The sequence below is a fragment of the Onychostoma macrolepis genome, chromosome 05 (genome assembly GCF_012432095.1).
Source record: "Onychostoma macrolepis isolate SWU-2019 chromosome 05, ASM1243209v1, whole genome shotgun sequence".
In the NCBI taxonomy this organism is placed as follows: domain Eukaryota; kingdom Metazoa; phylum Chordata; class Actinopteri; order Cypriniformes; family Cyprinidae; genus Onychostoma; species Onychostoma macrolepis.
Window position 1 is genome coordinate 20,667,666 of NC_081159.1, and position 21,382 is coordinate 20,689,047.

Consider the following 21,382-nt stretch of genomic DNA (forward strand, 5'->3'; position numbering starts at 1 on the left):
ACTGTGTTACCTGGACCGCGTGCGATTGGTTGTACACACCACATTAAGACACACCCACTGCGTGACGTCATGAAAGTAAATGCAGGTTCAGGAAAGACAAACTACTTCTCGGAATAAACCCGGTTTGGGAGTTCAAAACGTAGCTTACATATCCTTATTGTGAGTTCTATATGCATACTTAGTAAGATAGATGATAAGATCTTCAGGACCGAACCTGTCATGGGGAGAGTGAAGAGTTATGGGTCTTGTCAAAAAAGACTTATTTGGTAATGTGTGTAAAATAATTTAATAGTCAAAACCTAATACACTTTGTTGAAATGATATTCAATATCGCAAGTTAAAGGTCTCATTTGTACAAATTTGTGTCATGAACCATGGGGTTTTATGGCATTACAGTATATGAATAAAACCGATCTTGTCCCTGTGTTTAGCTGAGAAAAATTTAGCTGGAACTCATAAGGAACACATAAGAAATGTGCTAGGAATGGAAAATGAGATTATTTATCTGAGAGTCTTGCATGACATCTCTTGGGGAAATGAGTTAGTGAATGTTTAAATTATTTTTTTTTTAATTCACAGGTGCTGGAAGATGAAAGAAACGTATATTTGTTTGTTCTTTTTATTTTATTTTTTTAGATTTGCTTTTTTTTACAGACAGAAAAGCTACAAAAATTTCATAGCTGTGGAGCAGAACAACATGACACCAGCAGCACTCTTCTTCCTGACAAAAACCTAGTAACCACAGTAAATGTGGTTTAGCATTTCTGGTAGAGGTGGGCCTAGATATTATCAAATCAGCTGTGTGGAGACTGGTTGCCATTGTAACCAGACACAGTAGTTGTGTCTGTGATAGCAATGGGCTTCAGAAGTGTTTTTTTAACCCTAAAAACAGAGACATGCTTTCTTCTTTAAAATAAATTGAGTACATATTGTGAGCATTAATTTCAGCAACATCTTATACAAATGAATACACACAGATGTTTTGTTAATCACCATTGAGTTATTTTGCATAAATATATTTTATATTCAAAGCATATAGACAAACTTTATAACAAAAAAACCCTATACTTCTATGGAGGCCTACACTATGAAGATGTATGTGTAGGTGTTTTTATGGATATTGTAGATTGTCTTTAAAAAAAATTCAACATATTCTTCTGACACTTGACTTTCTTTACTTATTGAACAGTATAGGCTAATACAGAAATGGAGCCCATAATTTCTTTACTGCCATTGAGTCATTTTTCAACTCAAAATGTTAATTCACTGAAAGAACAATATTCATTCCATCCACCATGTGTTATAGGATGAACTTATTGTTAGTTATATGCCATCAAAACATAATAAAAGCTTCAGGTGTTTAGGAATAATAGTTTCTGTCTTACTTCCCCCTCCCTCGTGTAAACGTTGGTGTTCATATGTTTGATTTTCTGATTACAGACATCTAACCATTTTGGTATGAGCTGTTGTTGCAGGATAGTTTGTTTTTGAGCTGAGGAGGAAGTTTTTATTTATGATGTTTAAATAGTTTGTTGAACTTTTTTATTTCAAATTATCATAGAATATAATCCTGATTTATCCTGGAATATTCATTTATGTTTTACTGTATACTACTTATTTTAAATAGTGGCAATTATCTGAACATATGATGTCTATGGGAGAAGCCTTGGCGGCGGCAAATAAATCAAATCATTAAATCATTATTTAAAACTACAAAAAGGAGACAACAACGGAACAGGAGAAGATAGTTCTTTCAATCTCCACAAGGACGTGTACCACGGCAGATCAACATTGTTTGTCGCGGACAGTGATGTATAATGCTATGTAGTATAATAAATAATAAGACACTTGTTCTTTGCTTTGTTTTATTTTAAATAAGAAGGTGTAACATTAAACTATATTACAGTGCTCATAAACGCACACAAAACTCAAATGCAAATGGAGGGAGGGGTTCTAGCAGACCAATCACAGCGCTTGCGGTCCGCGTAGAATTAGGCTTGTTTGAGATGAGCAAAATCTGCGCAGAACCGATCACCGGTGATCACCGCGAGGTGCATGCCGGTTAGAAAAGTGTCCGAGTTACGTCCGCCTTTCTCTGATGTCATGCTGACGTGTGCCAAAAAACTCTCGTGAAGGCGAGGTGGCTGTGTCGGATTTATCAGTCTCGCGCAGTTGCTCTACACCGACTGCACTGATCGAAAGCATGATGGGAAACGACTGACTGACGACACAGCTTAATGCTCATTGGTTCAGACAACTGTGATGCTGCATTCTCTTCTAAAATGTTTTATTTTTTTAATCTGATTTCATGCTATTATGTATTTAAATTGTGCATGAATATTCACAAACACTATAGTGTGATCTCTGTGTGAGATAGTGATTGTTGTCATAGTGTCCATAAAAATCTAAAATGCATGTTTGAATTAAAATAAAAAATGTATGATAAATACGCCTTTCGTATGGAATTAAATAGCAAGCACTTTGAGAATCTTGTTCATCACATTTATATTCATATAAAAGCAACAGAACTGAAATTATATCATGTTTATCAGCAGCACAGCATATGAGTGAGAATAAGGCGATATCTGCCTTTGATCTCGTAGGTATCTGCTCCACTTCAAGAGCTCAGAACTGTCCACCTTGACTGCGCTTATTTCACTCCTCCCCTCACTGCAGCCGCCTACTCTCGCCTACATTTCAGGTGAGGCGAGGCGCGCGCATCTCAAACAAGCCTATTGACGCGCTGTTAGAGTGATGGGTGGTTCTTGAACGATTCGTTCATTTTGAACGAATCTTTAATGTGACTCGGGAAGAACGAGTCGTCTCAGGGAGTGATTCGTTCAGTCGCGCATGCGCAATATCCTATAGGTTCCATGAAAGTGGCTTGGCTTTTAGCTGCGTTCATTGCAATAGTAACTTACACGCCACAGCTAACCTTCTCCGGGGGCCTGTAACATGATGGTAGATGAACAAATTCAGAGTTACAGGATTAGTTTTGAGTTAACAAAACCAAACCACTCCAATCCGGCTTTGTTGGTCCCATGATGCTGATCATCAATTTTCTTTGTCAACTCAGGCTTTGATCCTGAGTTTGTGGAGTGCATGCACATGAATGTGTAACATCAGTGGCGAACAACCAATCACTAGCCTTGGTTAAAGGTTGAAGGTTTTGCTAAAGGTTAAGGGATTGAAGCAGGAGCGTTGCTAGACCTAAAGCTCTACTGGGGCACAGGCTCCCATTACTTTTTCTATAGCTGCATCCCAAATGACACACTATACACTATGCACTTATACACTATGTACTTATGCACTATGCACTCAACCATGTAGTGTATGAATTATATAAGGTTATTTTGTCATTAATAATCGGAGTTTGATAGCCCCACCCCCTTCGCGACGTATTTAAAGCTGTGACAGTTGAGTGCATTTTTTCGGTTATTTAAGTGCACCATCCGGGTATTTAAAGTGCACTTTTTCTTTTTGGAATTTTCAGTGTGAACGCACTACTCGCACTATTTATACTACAAAACGTCATAAATAGTGCATAAGTACGTGATTTGGGACGCAGCTTATCACTTTTTTCTTGAAAGCTTGCTGTGCGCAAGAAGTGTGCAACACAATGCACTGTACAAACTTCCATTGCTTAAACCACTATTCTTACAGTGCAACAATACTGAGGAAGGTAAACATGTATGTTTGAAAATGTTTAAGTATCTTTAACATACTTAACATGAACATTTACATTGTTTATGGCATAAATGGCATACACTGTATGGAAATAATAAAAGCAGAGATATTTTTTTCTTGCACATCTGCATTCTTCTACATTACACAATGATAACAATGAATAATTACATATTTTCATTAATTTACAATTACAATATTTCAAGAAACAAGTCATTTTATGGCTGCAACTAAAATAAAGAGCATATTTAATCTAGAAAAAAATAAAAAAACAAAGTCATTCCCTGGTTTCTCAGCCAAGTCCAAAGAAGGTTGATTAATTTTTTGAGCATTAAATTGCACTGCCTAATAGGACCAGTGGCGTTAGGGTGTTGGTGTGTGTGGCGTGCGGTGGTGCGGTGGTGTTTTAAAATGAGGAGGCAGTTATATACAGTATATATATAAATTCATGTCCCTGTTACACTTAATATTTTCGTATTTTATTAAAATGATTTTTATTTAATATTTTAAATAATAATTATACATTTCATAGTGTTTTTATGCATTTTTACATTTATTCCAAAATGATAATGAAAGGCAGTAACAATTTTAACAATATTTTGGAAAGACCTCATTAGTTAGGCTAACATTAGTTAACATGAACTAAGAATGAACAATACTTCTACAGCATTTATTAATCTTAATTAGATGCTATTTACACAGTGTAAATAACTATAAATTATATTTACACTATGTTAAAATAGCAGGATTTTCTGCTATTTATAGCAGAAAGGGGGTATCCATCTATTTATACTACTTATTTTAAATAGTGGCAATTATCTGAACATATGATGTCTATGGGAGAAGCCTTGGCGGCGGCAAATAAATCAAATCATTAAATCATTATTTAAAACTACAAAAAGGAGACAACAACGGAACAGGAGAATATAGTTCTTTCAATCTCCAAAAGGACGTGTACCACGGCAGATCAACATTGTTTGTCGCGGACAGTGATGTATAATGCTATGTAGTATAATAAATAATAAGACACTTGTTCTTTGCTTTGTTTTATTTTAAATAAGAAGGTGTAACATTAAACTATATTACAGTGCTCATAAACGCACACAAAACTCAAATGCAAATGGAGGGAGGGGTTCTAGCAGACCAATCACAGCGCTTGCGGTCCGCGTAGAATTAGGCTTGTTTGAGATGAGCAAAATCTGCGCAGAACCGATCACCGGTGATCACCGCGAGGTGCATGCCGGTTAGAAAAGTGTCCGAGTTACGTCCGCCTTTCTCTGATGTCATGCTGACGTGTGCCAAAAAACTCTCGTGAAGGCGAGGTGGCTGTGTCGGATTTATCAGTCGCGCGCAGTTGCTCTACACCGACTGCACTGATCGAAAGCATGATGGGAAACGACTGACTGACGACACAGCTTAATGCTCATTGGTTCAGACAACTGTGATGCTGCATTCTCTTCTAAAATGTTTTATTTTTTTAATCTGATTTCATGCTATTATGTATTTAAATTGTGCATGAATATTCACAAACACTATAGTGTGATCTCTGTGTGAGATAGTGATTGTTGTCATAGTGTCCATAAAAATCTAAAATGCATGTTTGAATTAAAATAAAAAATGTATGATAAATACGCCTTTCGTATGGAATTAAATAGCAAGCACTTTGAGAATCTTGTTCATCACATTTATATTCATATAAAAGCAACAGAACTGAAATTATATCATGTTTATCAGCAGCACAGCATATGAGTGAGAATAAGGCGATATCTGCCTTTGATCTCGTAGGTATCTGCTCCACTTCAAGAGCTCAGAACTGTCCACCTTGACTGCGCTTATTTCACTCCTCCCCTCACTGCAGCCGCCTACTCTCGCCTACATTTCAGGTGAGGCGAGGCGCGGCGCATCTCAAACAAGCCTATTGACGCGCTGTTAGAGTGATGGGTGGTTCTTGAACGATTCGTTCATTTTGAACGAATCTTTAATGTGACTCGGGAAGAACGAGTCGTCTCAGGGAGTGATTCGTTCAGTCGCGCATGCGCAATATCCTATAGGTTCTGTAATGGAATTAGTTCACCTGTTTCGAGTCTTCGGGTTTGAGTCGTTCGTTCATCACGTGACAGCCTCATACACTAACCTATGCAGTCAGAGCCGAAAAGAGAATTGATTCGTTCACCTCCCGAGTCCTGGGGTTTGAGTCGTTCGTTCTTTTGTCACGTGACGTGACAGCTTTGGGCAGAGAAATTAGTTAATTTACAACCTTCCTTACAAAGGGGTGCATAGTCATTATTATTATTATTATTATTATTATTTACTCGTACAGTTATGTGATGCATTTCTGGTCTCAAATTATTGCTTTTAATTTCTGTCACGATGGTTCTTTTCCATAATACTGAATGTAGTAATAAAGATAATAAAGAGTTGGTTATGTTTTAATTTAATTTAATTTTTTTTTTTTTTTTTGGAGTCTAGTCTTCATAAAATACAATACCTTGTTGTATTTATGTCTTTTGAGTTAACCCTTTAGATTAGACTATAGTGTTACTGACTATATTTTTGTAACATGTAACACTTTAGACATTAACACTGTGTTCACTCTCTTGAATTGTTTTTTTATTGTTTATTTTTGTGCCAGAAAAAGCTTTAGCAAAGAGGATAACTATTCCAAAATGAATTAAAACAATTTAAATAAAAAATACAAGAAAATTTAAATATACTAAAGCCACAGAGCCAGATCATAACCTTAATATTTTAAACTAACATTAATCATTCATATTCAAAATGTTATTTGCTTTCACTTTATGTCATTGTGTCTTTTTTTGACCAATCTTCTTATACAAATATTAGACCAATATGTCAAGTCTGCCTAGGAAAAACAATTATACCAGCAAAGTCAAAACTGGAGTAAAAATGAACAAACTATAAGTGCTTTGTAATTTTGCTTTGTGATTTTTTTTATTATATAGTTATATTATATGTTTATTGATAGACAAAGACAGTGAAAGGACAAATCAATCAATATTTTATTTATAACAGGGTTTTATTTATTTATAAAATAACGCAGATCCTCAAGAAACAGTAACAAAAACATATAGTGACAGAAATGAACAGACCATTTTTATTTCTAGGAAAATGCTTATTACACATATTTTGATAATTTTATGATAATTCTTAAATATGATCCAACATACAAAAAATACAGTTTTACTTTATAGTATTTTACTGATCCGGCAAGTGGTCACGTGACAAAAGAACGAACGACTCAAACCCGATGACTCGAAACAGGTGAACTAATCAATTCTCTTTCCGGCTCTGACTGCATAGGTTAGTGTATGAGGCTGTCACGTGATGAACGAACGACTCAAACCCGAAGACTCGGGAGGTGAACTAATCAATTCTCTTTCCGGCTCTGACTGCATTGGTTTAACTTATGGGGCTGTCACGTGATGAACGAACGACTCAAACCCGAAAACTTGTCAGATAAGAGGTGAGGTGAGCTAATCAAGACCCAGGTAAACGATGAATTAATCTTTTCTGTTTCTTATAGCATTATAGTTTGTATTGTTTGTAGTGTGATCAACGTTTGCATAAGTAGTAGATGTGTTAGGGAAGTAGCACGTAACATCTTAATTATATTTTGCTAAAATGAACGAAATGACTCGAAAAAAGATTCGTTCATTTTGCTGAACGAGACTCAAAGGTCCAAGTCAGTAAAATGATCCGAACTTCCCATCACTAGCTGTTAGGTTTTTGGAGAGGTGCACGTCAGGTACGGCGTAGGTTAAAGGTGATTGGCTGTTCGGCACTGATGTCGCACATTCATGTGCACACGCTCCACAAACTTAGGATCAAAGCCTGAGTTGACAAAGAAAATTGATGATCAGCATCATGGTACCAACAAAGCCGGATTGGAGTGGTTTGGTTTTGTCAACTCGAAACTAATCCTGTAACTCTGAATTTGTTCATCTACCATCATGGTACAGGCCCCTGGATGCTTTGTTTGACAAATGATTGATAAAAAAACATTGTAGTTAAATACTAAACACAGTGCTAAAAATACTAGACTATACTAGAATATTCTAGTTAACACTTACAGTATATACATTTAAATGAATTAAATTAAAAAAAAAGTCTTGGATTCAGAGCAGCGATGTTGAATGCAATTTGAAGTTCTTGTCCAAGTTTTCACAGCTCCAACTGTAACTTGGTTATTTCTAATTCTAGCACTTTTACCTCTAGTTTTATCTTCCTTGTTTCGCAGTGTTTTCATTTTCTCATTAAAACCATGCTTATATAGCCTCTGCCTGTTTTCCCCAGCTTCTCCTCAACATTACACAACAACTCACCGTTAGGATCTAGCAGGTATATGCAGCTTCTCCTCCTGCGCCAGGGTGAGCGTTCCTTTGAGGACCACACCCGTGAGTTTTTGGACTTGGCATACCATACTCACTTTCCGCACAGTTAAATCCTTACCTTCTTCCGTACTGGATTCAATGAAACATTTAAAATCACAACTAATCAGTTATGGTCCTCAAGGGACCTTCTGCGAGTTTGTGTAGCTCACTCTCCAACTAAGTGAATTCTCCTTTACTGTGGGGGAGGTGGAGGAGGATCCAACATGGCTACTCCCTAAACATTATTTAGGGGGAGCTATGCTCCTCAAGCTCAAACTCTTCTGCTCTGCTTGTGCCGCTGTGGTAATCTCCAGCTCTGCCTTTGCCACCGTGGAGGTCTTCTGCTCTGCCTACTCCTCCATGGCAGCCTGATCCACCAATTCCACCCAGGCCAGCTGATCTGCTAGCTCCACCCATGGTCATCAAATCCGCCATCTCCTCCCTGGTGTCCAGGTGAGGAGGGAGCTCTGTTTGCTGTGAAATGCACACAACTTGTTTGGATCTTTTTAACCAATATTTTTCACCATTGCCAGACACCTCACAGCCATAATATCTCTAGTGTCTGCTTGCGTCACCTCGGTAAACCTCAGTCCTCCATTACACAGTGATATGGCTTTCATATTGAACTGATGATAGAAAACAGTGCAATGCAGTGACATCCCCCAACATCACAATTAAATCATGTGGAATATGAATAACTACTTCACATACAGCACGCATGTTGTTTACAAGTTAATGTTGCCGAAATGTTACATTGATAAACTTGATAAACAATTAATAACAACAGTATAGTTTTAATCCATACCAGTTTAAGAAAAACATTTATCAAATGTTACCGAAAGTTGTTTTGGAGTACTTTGGAGACAGGTTGTGCAACATAATCTGTGCATGCATTGTTCTGCACCATATGGCAAGGTAAGAAATACAAACAATATGACTGTCATTTTCAATTCTAGAGACAGCTTCCATTCTCCAAATACTCAAATTTAAAAGAACCAGTTTCGGAATTCACAGGCAGAAGAAGAAAATAAATCTAAATGTCTGACAAATGGTTGTAAAAAAACAGTGTTTGACTAAAAGAGAAAATTGAAACAACAACTAATTTAAACATGTTATACAGGTGCATTTTTTTTTTTTCGGTAATTTCAAAAAGTGAAACTTTCAAATATTCTAGATTTATTACATGTAAAGTAAAACATTTCAACATTTCATTTGCTTTAACTTTGATTAGAGCTTACAGCTCATGAAAGTCAAAAATCCAGTATCTCAAAATATTAGAATATTTACATTTGAGTTTCGTTTAAATGGCCATCCCTACAGTATAAATTCTGGGTATCTCTTGTTCTTTGAAACCACAATAATGGGGAAGACTGCTGACTTGGCAATGGTCCAGTAGACAATCATTGACACCCTCCACAATGAGGGTAAGTCAAAGAAGGTCATTACTGAAAGGGGTGGCTGTTCACAGAGTGCTTTATCAAAGCATATTAAATGCAAAGTTGACTGGAAGGAAGAAATTGGGTAGGAAAAGGTGCATAAGCAACAGGGATGACCGCAAACTTGAGAATACTGTCAAACAAAGCCAATTCAAACACTTGGGAGAGCTTCACAAGGAGAGGACTGAAGCTGGAGTCAGTGCATCAAGAGTCGCCACGCTCAGACGTCTTCAGGAAAAGGGCTACCAAGCCACTTCTGAAACAGAAACAACGTCAGAAGCATCTTACCTGGGCTAAGGAGAAAAAGAACTGGACTGTTGCTCAGTGGTCCAAAGTCATCTTTTCAGATAAAAGTAAATTTTGCATTTCATTTGGAAATCAAGGTCTGGAGTCTGGAGGAAGACACAGAGGCACAGAATCCAAGCTGCTTGAAGTCCAGTGTGAAGTTTCTGAAATCAGTGATGATTAGGGGTGCCGTGACGTCTGCTGATTTTGGTCCATTGTGTTTTATCAAGTCAATGCAGCCGTCTACCAGGAGATTTTGGAGCACTTTATTCACAAGTTGCTGACAAGTTTTAAGGAGATGCCGATTTCCTTTTCCAGCAGGACTTTAGCACCTGCCCACAGTGCCAAAACCACTTCCAAGTGGTTTGCTGACCATGATATTACTGTGCTTGATTGGCCAGCCAACATGCCTGACCTGAACCCCATATGGAATCTATGGGATATGTTCAAGGGAAAGATGAGAAACAGTCGATCCAACAATCCAGACGAGCTGAAGGCTCAATAGTGCCTCAGCAGTGCCACAGGCTGATCGTTTCCATGCCACACCTCACTGATGCTGGAATTTGTGCTAAAGGAGCCCCGACCAAGTATTGAATGTATAAATTAAAGAACTTTAACTTTTCTGTTTTGCAGATCCTTTTTTGATTGATCTTAGGAAATATTATAATATTTTGAGACTGGATTTTTTACTTTCATGAGCTGTAAGCTCTAATTAAAATTAAAACAAAAAAACTTTTGAAATGTTTTACTTTACACGTTATAAATCTAGAATATATGAACATTTCACTTTTTAAAATGAGTTACCAAAAATAAATACATTTTCTCGGTATTCTAATTTTTTGAGATGCACCTGTGTATATATATATTGTGGAAAATATTAAACATGGTACTTTCAGTAATCAATTTAATTGATTAGCAAAACACATTTGAAATAATGACATGAAATAAAGTCCTGGATTCAGAGCAGCAATGTTGAATGGTATTTAAGGTTCTTGTCCAAGTTTTTGCAGCTCCAACTTTAACTTGGTTATTTCTAATTCTAGCTTTTGTATCTCTAGTTTTAGTTTCACCTCTTGCAACATGAATACACCATATTGTTTTTCCAGCATGTGGTTCATGGTAATCTTGCTTGGGACATTCTGGGTCTCTGTGCTCAAGCTGCCCTTCACAGCTGGTGCTTGACTGTTGTCCACATCACCTAAATAACCAAATCAAAGTTAGCTCAAAAGTAGCTAGAAAAACTAGTAGGAAAACAACACTCTACTCACAAGATAGAAGCAGAGCAATGGCATTAATTGACTGGCCTGCTCTCACTGACTCCAAGGATTCCAAACATTCTGCATACACTTCTATATCTTTCTTATCCACAAAAATGTATGTAAGAATATGGAAGTAGTTATTTAAAGTCCTGTAGTGCAGTGACAACTGAGTAGTATGATTTGAAAAATAAAATGTTATTATTTATAGATAATATGTTGATATTGAGAACACATCTTCTGGTGACTCTGGAAGTCCTATAACTGTGTGTAATATTTGCAGTCATTATTTGAAAGCAATGACAATGTTACTTACGGACTTCCATTAGCACTGCATCGCCACGCTGAGGAGTGTCTTCTCCGTTACTGGCCTCGCAAAAATATGAACCAGTATCCAGTTTAGACACAATCGGGAACTCCTGATCACACAAACAATCCAGTTTTACAAATATAATTTATCTTTCAATACAATGAGGAGGTACAGTCATGGCCAAAAGTATTGGCACCCTTGGTAAATATGATTAAAGAAGGCTGTGAAAATTTATCTGCATTTTTAATCCTTTTAATCTTTTATTTAAAAAAAAAAAAAATAACAAATCTAACCTTTCATTGGAGAATAAGAATTTTAAATGGGGGGAAATATCATTATGACATAAATGTTTTTCTCTAATACACATTGGCCACAATAAACGGTGCCCTTTTATTCAATACTTTTTCAAACCTCCATTTGCAAGTTTAACAGCTCTAAATTTTCTCCTATAATGCCTGATGAGGTTAAAAAACACGTCACGAGATCAGAGACCTTTTTTTTAAATCCAGAATCACTCCAGACCCTTTAGATTCCCAGCTCCATGACGGTGCTTCTCCTCTTCAGTTCACCCCACTCATTTTCTGCAGGGTTGAGGTCAGAGGACTGGAATGGCCATAGCCGAAGCTTGGTTTTGTGCCCAGTGACCCATTTTTGTGTTGATTTTGAGGTTTGTGTTTATTGTACAGTTGGAAGATCCAAACATGGCCCATTATAAGATTTCTAACAGAGTCAGTCACTTTTTGATTTTTTTATCTGTTGGTATTTGATAGAATCAGTGATGCTGTGTGTCTAAACAAGATGTCCAGGTCTCCAGCAAAAATATAAGCCCACAACATCAAAAATACAGCATTATACAGGTGGATCTCAATAAATTAGAATGTCGTGGAAAAGTTCATTTATTTCAGTAATTCAACTCAAATTGTGAAACTCGTGTATTAAATAAATTCAATGCACACAGACTGAAGTAGTTTAAGTCTTTGGTTCTTTTAATAGTGATGATTTTGGCTCACATTTAACAAAAACCCACCAATTCACTATCTCAACAAATTAGAATATGGTGACATGCCAATCAGCTAATCAACTCAAAACACCTGCAAAGGTTTCCTGAGCCTTCAAAATGGTCTCTCAGTTTGGTTCACTAGGCTACACAATCATGGGGAAGACTGCTGATCTGACAGTTGTCCAGAAGACAGTCATTGACACCCTTCACAAAGAGGGTAAACCACAAACATTCATTGCCAAAGAAGCTGGCTGTTCACAGAGTGCTGTATCCAAGCATGTTAACAGAAAGTTGAGTGGAAGGAAAAAGTGTGGAAGAAAAAGATGCACAACCAACCGAGAGAACCACAGCCTTATGAGGATTGTCAAGCAAAATCGATTCAAGAATTTGGGTGAACTTCACAAGGAATGGACTGAGGCCGGGGTCAAGGCATCAAGAGCCATCACACACAGACGTGTCAAGGAATTTGGCTTCAGTTGTCGTATTCCTCTTGTTAAGCCACTCCTGAACCACAGACAACGTCAGAGGCGTCTTACCTGGGCTAAGGAGAAGAAGAACTGGACTGTTGCCCAGTGGTCCAAAGTCCTCTTTTCAGATGAGAGCAAGTTTTGTATTTCATTTGGAAACCAAGGTCCTAGAGTCTGGAGGAAGGGTGGAGAAGCTCATAGCCTAAGTTGCTTGAAGTCCAGTGTTAAGTTTCCACAGTCTGTGATGATTTGGGGTGCAATGTCATCTGCTGGTGTTGGTCCATTGTGTTTTTTGAAAACCAAAGTCACTGCACCCGTTTACCAAGAAAGTTTGGAGCACTTCATGCTTCCTTCTGCTGACCAGCTTTTTGAAATATACTAATTTGTTGAGAATTGGTGGGTTTTTGTTAAATGTGAGCCAAAATCATCACAATTAAAAGAACCAAAGACTTAAACTACTTCAGTCTGTGTGCACTGAATTTATTTAATACACAAGTTTCACAATTTGAGTTGAATTGCTGAAATAAATTAACTTTTCCACGACATTCTAATTTATTGAGATGCACCTGTATTTCATTGTACACATAGGGTATTTTTTTTATCCCTGTGTGCACCAAACCCATCTTGAGTGTTTGAAAAAAGCTTGTTTTTTAGTTTCATCTGACCACAGAAGCCAGTCCCATTTGAAGTTCCAGTCGTGTCTGACAACTGAATATGCTGGAGTTTGTTTTTGGATAGGCTAGGAGAATTTTTCTTGAAACCCTCCCGAACAACATGTAGTGTCACGGTTGAGCTCTGTGGCAAACAAAGGAACACAGAGACGTGGATCAACTTAACATAAACAGTGTAGGAGCCATTTTTGGTATTTTAGAAATGTTGTTGTCCACTGTGTGGTGCTAAACCATAGTTTAATTAGAGCACCTGTGTAATGAGCCGGGTGGAGTTGGTAATGGGCAAGCACATGGTTTTTGACCGTGCTAAAGGGTAACCTGCAAGAACGTGGATTGTGCAGTATGTGGGTAGTGCTGTGTATAAGATATGAACTTTGTGTTTATGAGCCAGAAGGAAGGAGAGACAAAGATTGAAGCTTTGTTTATTCACTTGCACAAAATAAAGACATTCTGCTTAGATCTACGTCAGTATGCATGGACTGTTTTTGCACGCGTTAAATACGTGCTCACTCCTCTTATCAGCGACAACGGCTTAAAGGAAAGCCGTAATAAACAGTCTTTAATAAATCCAAACTCAAAACTGAAGGGGACACACGACAGGCAGAGACACACAGGAACACGACATCGACGTACAATAATGAGACATCAGACTCATGGAAACACAGGGTTTAAATAATCAAACTAAACGAGACAATTAACAAACACAGGTGGACACGGTGCAGGGAGCTCAGGAGGCCATGGTGGTGCAGGGAGCTGAGGAGGCCATGGCGGTGTGTCCTTGGGGAAACTTGTGGGGCAGCTGAACTCGGGAACAAGAGACCTCTTAGGGCTATCCACAGGAAAACGAGCCCTCTCAGGGCTAGGCTCGGAATCTGAGGTCCATTTAGGGCATGATGCGAGCACAACTGCACTCCTTGGGCTGGACGTGGAGTCAGGGGCCCTCTCAGGGGTGAACTCAGGAACTGCTTCCGTAGAGACATCCGGAGATGCAAGCAGCTTGGGAATGGCTTCTGAGGGACCCTCACAGACAAGACAAGACCGACAAGACAGACTAGAATAGTTCCTGTGGACACGATAAGACTTCCAAACATGGCTTCAGGGGACATGACTTGACTCTGGTCAGGGGCTTGAGCCGTCACTGGACTCTGGTCTGGGGCTGGAGTCATCTCACGACTCTGGACAAGGGCTAGAGCAGACACTGGAGCGCACTTTCGAGGAGCGGCCACTGGAGGGCGCCCTGTAAGGCGCTTTCGAGGAGCAGGCACTGGTTTCGGAGTGGCCGGCGGGCTTGGAAGAGCCGCAGCCGGCAGGCTAGAGTGAGCCACGGCTGACAGATTTGTCTTCATAGCAGCCGGCTGACTTGACTGACGAGCGGCCAGCGGGCTTGGGTTAGCTGCAGCAGGCGGGCTAGACAGATGAACGGCCAGCGAACTTGACTATTGCTCGGCCGGTGGGCTTGGGATAGGGACAAAACAAAAAGACTTCAAAAAACGGAAAACAAACGGAAAAAAGGCACTGCTCACTTTCAGTAATAGGTCTGGTATTCTGTCACAGTTGAGCTCTGTGGCAAACGAAGGAACGCAGAGACGTGGATCAACTTAACATAAAGAGTCTTTAATAAATCCAAACTCAAAACTCCAGGGGATACACGACAGGCAGAGACACACAGGAACATGACATCAACATACAATACCAGACATCAGACTCATGGAAACACAGGGTTTAAATAATCAAACTAAACGAGACGATTAACAAACACAGGTGGACACAAAGAGGTGTCCTCTTCCAGGCAGTTTCGTAACATTTTATGTTGACTGGAACTTCTTAATTATTGCCCTGATGGTGGAAATGAGAATTTTCACTGCTTTTTAAAGCCACTTCACTAATTTGTGAAGCTCAATTATCTTTTGCTGCACATTAGAACTATATTCTTTGGTTTAACTCATTTTGATGGATGAATAAGGGAATTTGGCCTTTGTTTTCCCTCCTATTTATGTTATGGCTGACAGATTTGACTTCATAGCAGCCGGCTGACTTGACTGACGAGCGGCCAGCGGGCTTGGGTTAGCTGCAGCCGGCGGGCTAGACAGATGAACGGCCAGCGAACTTGACTGATGCGCGGCCGGCGGGCTTGGGATACTTCAGAGATATTTTACTTATAAGAATTTCTAGGGGTACCAATAATTGTTCAACATGTATTTGAGAAAAACATTCATTTCATAATGAGATTTTCCCCCATTTTCAATTGTTTTAGTTCAATGAAAGGTTATATTTTTGTGATTTATTTATTTTTTTAAAATAAAAGATCAAAAGGATTAATAATGCAGGTTTATTTTCAGAGACTTCTTTGATCATATTTACCAAGGGTGCCAATACTTTTGGCCATGACTATATATATATATATATATATATACACTAATTAGTCACAGTATTGGTTCTAATGCTAAAATAAAGTTGTTGTTATCCATGAATTTTCAAATTTACTGTTTTACAAGAAAGGCAGAAAAAATAGTAAAGCACTTTATAATTTGTTTTATTCAGATGCATAATTACAGTCAATAACAACAGAGACTGTGGAAAAGTGCATAAAAACTAAGTCAGCAAGAATGCAAGTGTTACGTTTATGTTCTGTTTAGTTGTGAGTTTGTTTTCATTGTGTTTTCTGTTTTACCTGCCCTGACCTAGTTTTCCTTAGCCCCCCGATTATCATCACCTGTTCCTAGTTTAGTTACTTATTATTCCCTCGTTTGGTTAGTATGTATAGCCCTGCCTTTCCACTGTTTCTTTGTCCTGTCTTACGTTGAATGAAGAGGTTGTTTTTGCTTTGTTATTCGACTTCCTGGCTCCTTCATGCTCTATTTGAACTCCTCGCCTCGACAACCTGTAACAGCAAGCTGTTATCAAGGCCATAGTTTTTTGGTTATTATGTGTGAATAAAGACTATTTAGTTGTTTCAGTTTGTTATTCTACCATTTTTGTTTGTTACCATTAAAGAAACATAAAAATGATTTTTGTTATCACCAATACTGTTAGTTTAGGGCAGATGTGGCACAAACCTTACATCGGGTGGTGGTGGTCTAATAAATTTAAGCACTGCATATATATTATGTATTTTCTAATATTGTAGATGAACACTCACCAGGTTACCATTGAAAACATTCATCTTGTAGGTGAGGTTCTTAAAATTGGGGAACTTGGTTGGATCCTCAGGGAGGGGAGTGTTGTCTTTGTACCACTTATAGGTGGATGGAGGGGAGCCATCTGCGTCGAAGCAGGTCAAGCGGACGTTACTGCCTGTTGTGACCGATGAAGGAATTCTGGATACAGGCTTGGAAGGAGGAACTGTAGTGGAGGGAATTACAGTGGCAATGACAAGGCATTATGTGTTACATTATTCCATCAAAACAATAATCTTTGCAAAAATGACTTTTTTTTACTACTCAGATTTACCAAGGACCGTAAGCTTGATGGTCTTCTCGTCATATCCACCATTGCCAGAAACCTCACAGTCATAGTCTCCACTGTCTGCTCGCGTCACCTTGTTAAATCTCAGTCCTCCATTATACACAGTGATACGGCCCTCATATTCAGCTACAGAAAGAAAAAAGATGCATAATGCAATATCTTTTCTTTATGTTCATTACAATAAGATGCATGTCAACACACAATAAGGAAATGCTACTGCCAGGTTACAATGATGACACTGGATGACAACAATAAAGTCTTATACCAGTTATCATTCCAGCAAAGTAGATGAAAAACTGATAGCCCTTGAGATCCTTGAACTTCCATTCTATTCTGGGTGTTGCTCCAAAGTCAGCAGTGTAGGAACATTTCAAGTCAACTCCTGAAAAAAGTAATTATTCGTGCATAAATGTTTTTCACATCAAAAAACTGAATCAGAAAAAAGAAAATGAAACTTACCCTCATTCTCTTTGACTTTTACTGAGGGGCTACCAACAGTAACCGTAAAAGCAGCATGCAGGCCTGTAGACAGAAAGAGAGCTTTGCAAGCCTTAATTATATCAGTACGAAAGAATTCTTTGTCTAAGAAAGAACTGTCTTCATCTAGGCCAGCCACTTATTTCTCTACTTAATAGAAACATCAGGACAAGAAGAATCTTACAAAAGCAACATGCCTGTTAAACAGACTATATAATTCCTGAAACAATGCAAAAGATTATTTCAACACTTAAGTAAACATATTACGCTTCAACAGTGTTGAAACATTATTTAATCTACCAATTTCTTTTGAATAATTAATGCACACTCTTGCCAGGTGTTCAATGGCAAAAACAGCTATCGAATTTACAATGTAATTAGGTAACATTTGTGAACAGTGCAAAGTAATGATATTACGTTTTCGGTTATTGGAGACTTATATCATCCAAATAAACTCCAATTAAGACAATAAATTCTACTATGCATTTTTATCTTTTTTATTGAATTAATAATCATTTACTACGCATTAGTAAATTATTATTAATTCAATAATAAAAAAAAATGATAAAAACATCGATGGAAACTGTATAAACAACAACAGCAAAAAACCTTTAGGCTGAATAATTCACTACAGACAGAAGACAGCAGTCAATGATACGACGTTATTTTATATATATATATATATATATATATATATATATATATATATATATATATATACATATATACATATATATATATATATATATATATATATATATATATATAGGGGTGTCAACGATAATTTTTTTTGTCATTTTTTTTCCCACAAATTAATCCTTTGATAAGGTTTGACCCCAACTTCTTCCCGTCATCGCAGTACAGAAGGTTATCTATCAGTGACTACGTTTACATGGACATCAGTAATCTAATTATTTACCTTATTCTAAATAAAACAATATTATGATTAAGGTGTTTACATGAGTTGCTTTTAGAATAATCCTTTCATGTTCCCGTTTTACATGTTATAGTACATAGATCGATTAATGGTATGCGTCATTACGTCACCACGCGACGCTATCTGACGTCTCCTCCAGAATTTCACATATAAACATAGTTCGTCTTCGTGATGATGCCATATACAGTTTTGGGTGTTTCATTTTTAATTTTATGAAAGCTTCAAGTCCAGTTAATTATTTGTACGTGCATACAGACGACGGTGGTGTTCAAGCTCTTTTATTTGCCGTCAAACGGTTGATCGCTGCCGTGTGTGTATCCTGTCGCAAAATGCGGCGAAAAGTCCTGCACGACGGTAATAGTTTGATTAAGATGTTTACATGTCTGTACTGCACTTCAATAATGCGACTAAAATAGGAATACTACACATGTCTTAATTTTGTAGTAAAATGCTATATTTTACGAACGCATTGACATATCGTTACGAAACTTGGTATGGGTCATCAGTACGATGCCCTGAAGGAGCCTGAGAAGTTTCAAGTTAGCGCCACCTAGTGGTAAAATCAAATATTCACATGCTTATAACTTTAGGTGTGGTCGACTTATTTTCACGGGAGTCACCTTTTTAGACTCCTGAATCCTTGCCGAGTCCAGCGATACCAAACTTGCCAGGTTTCACCTTATGGTTTGTGCAGAGTTGCACTTTAGCGCTTAAAAAACAGCTGGCAATATCTTACAAACCGCTACTCCGATCGACTCGAAACCACCGTAGGAAATTCGAAATCATAGCGTGTTGAATATGCTTAAGTGCCCAATTGCCAAAATTTTGATAATAAGTTGTATAAAAATGCAAACAAAGTCGACAGTCGATCATTTTTTTCTCATCTCGTACATAAAAATGTCAATAACTCCAAAACAAAATGAGATATTTTCACCAAATTTGGTGGGATTGTGCATCTTGGTGGCGCTATAATTTAACAAAACATGAATTTTCCATTGACTACAATACAATATTATGATGTAAAATGCTATATTTTACGAATGCATTGGTGTACCATTACGAAACTTTGTATGTACCATCGAGATCGTGATCTGAAGGTACTCAAAAAGGTTTGAGACAGTGTCACCTTGTGGTCAAAAGTAATAATGAAATTTAAAATAAATGCTAATAGCTTTCTGTGCATTTTACATATTGTAATGAGACTGGTATTAATAGATTCCCTGGGTCATGCTGAGAACAGTGATAGTAATAGTGCAATAGTCAGCCAAACCATAGGAACAAACAATAGTCAGCTATAGGATATTTGTATGTGATTTTCTTGAGTTGAATGTGTACATCTGAAATGCTAATTTGTGCAGCGATATAAAAGGCTATAAATAGCATATTTTAACAACAGTAAACGACCAAATTCCACATGTGATCGTAAAAGGAAGTTATTACAAACACTCGATGGTGGTTTGAAGTGAGTTCTGAGTAAAAGTGTATTATTAATCTCATAAATTGTCTTATGAAGCATGATGCTAATGTCCAATTCTTCTTCATAATGCATTTTATCATAATACCTCACGTAAGGTCGCAAGAAATGTTTTCTTGTATTTATTTAGAAATAATTTTGATAATAGTTGGGTAAATGTATATTGGGATTGAAGCAATGTGGCTTGGTAAACATTTTATTGCCAGTTTAAAGGCTGATAATGTCTGAATAAAAACAAAATAATAATGATAAAAGAATAATAAGAATTATGTCTCATACCTGGCGGAAGTGTGAAAGGTTCTGTTTCCTTAAACTAGTTTGTCGTGCATTTCTTTATTTCAACACATTTACAGGTAAATCCTAGTATTTTAAAATTGCGATTAATCATGATTAATCACAGCCCATGACTGTGATTAATGCGATTAAAAAAAATTGACAGCACTAATATATAATATAATATATATGTGACCCTGGACCACAAAACCAGTCTTAAGTCGCTGTAGCAATAGCCAAAATTACATTGTATGGGTCAAAATTTTCAATTTTTCTTTTATGCCAAAAATAATTAGGATATTATGTAAAGATCATGTTCCATGAAGATATTTTGTAAATTTCTTTCCGTAAAAATATCAAAACTTAATTTTTGATTAGTAATATGCATTGCTAAGAACTTCATTTGGACAACTTTAAAGGCTATTTTCTCAATATTTAGATTTTTTTGCACCCTCAGATTCCATATTTTCAAACAGTTGTATCTCAGCCAAATATTGTCCTATCCTAACAAACCATACATCAATGGAAAGATTTATTCAGCTTTCAGATGATGTATAAATTTCAATTTCGAAAAACACTTAAGACTGGTTTTGTAGTCCAGGGTCACATATATATATATATATATATATATATATATATATATATATATATATATATATCGTGCAAACCAATACTGAAAACATGGAGTAACTTACCTGTAACTGAGATAGAGAGGCACACAAAAACGAGGGTCAACATATCCACTCTGAAATTATACAAAGTCTTCCAGAACATTTATCTTATTAAAATGATAACTTGTTTTAAATTATTTTAGCAGAACTTTATTACAGTTGTTTATTTGTTAGGCCCCTACAAAACTAGATAAGCTGAAAGGCTAATAGGTTACTGTGTTACCACAAGTTCTTTGCCTGTGTGTGATTGGCTGGAAACGCGACACTATGACGTTCCCGCTGCGTGATGCAATGAAAGTAAACACAAACAGATTCAAGGCTAGACAAATAATTGGAAATCGTTCTCAGAATGAACCCTGTTTAGGAGTCCAGACTGTTCTATATAGGTCTTTGTACTCTACATATACTGTACTTAGTAAATTACCTACATAAGATGTACAGAAATAAACATGTGAGGGAGAGTTAAAGCAAACAAGTTACAGACAAGTCTTGTAAAAACAAATAAACAAATCAAAAGTTTTGGATATTTATTATCCTCTCTTTCAGGTAATTTTGATCGTTAGGGCATGAGACTTTGTGACTTTT

General features: G+C 37.2%; 1 protein-coding gene across 1 annotated transcript; it reads right to left on the bottom strand.

Annotated features, from left to right (window-relative positions):
- Positions 1 to 6,720: 6,720 nt before the first annotated feature.
- On the bottom strand, positions 6,721 to 21,057 carry f11r.2 (F11 receptor, tandem duplicate 2). The gene is made up of 7 exons (XM_058774454.1): positions 20,822 to 21,057; positions 17,425 to 17,487; positions 17,231 to 17,347; positions 16,951 to 17,091; positions 16,640 to 16,842; positions 11,369 to 11,471; positions 6,721 to 10,994 (listed from the first exon to the last, which is right to left on the bottom strand). The coding sequence occupies exons 1-7, from the start codon at positions 20,898 to 20,900 to the stop codon at positions 10,780 to 10,782; spliced, it is 921 nt and encodes a 306-aa protein (XP_058630437.1). The 5' UTR covers positions 20,901 to 21,057; the 3' UTR covers positions 6,721 to 10,779.
- Positions 21,058 to 21,382: the final 325 nt, after the last annotated feature.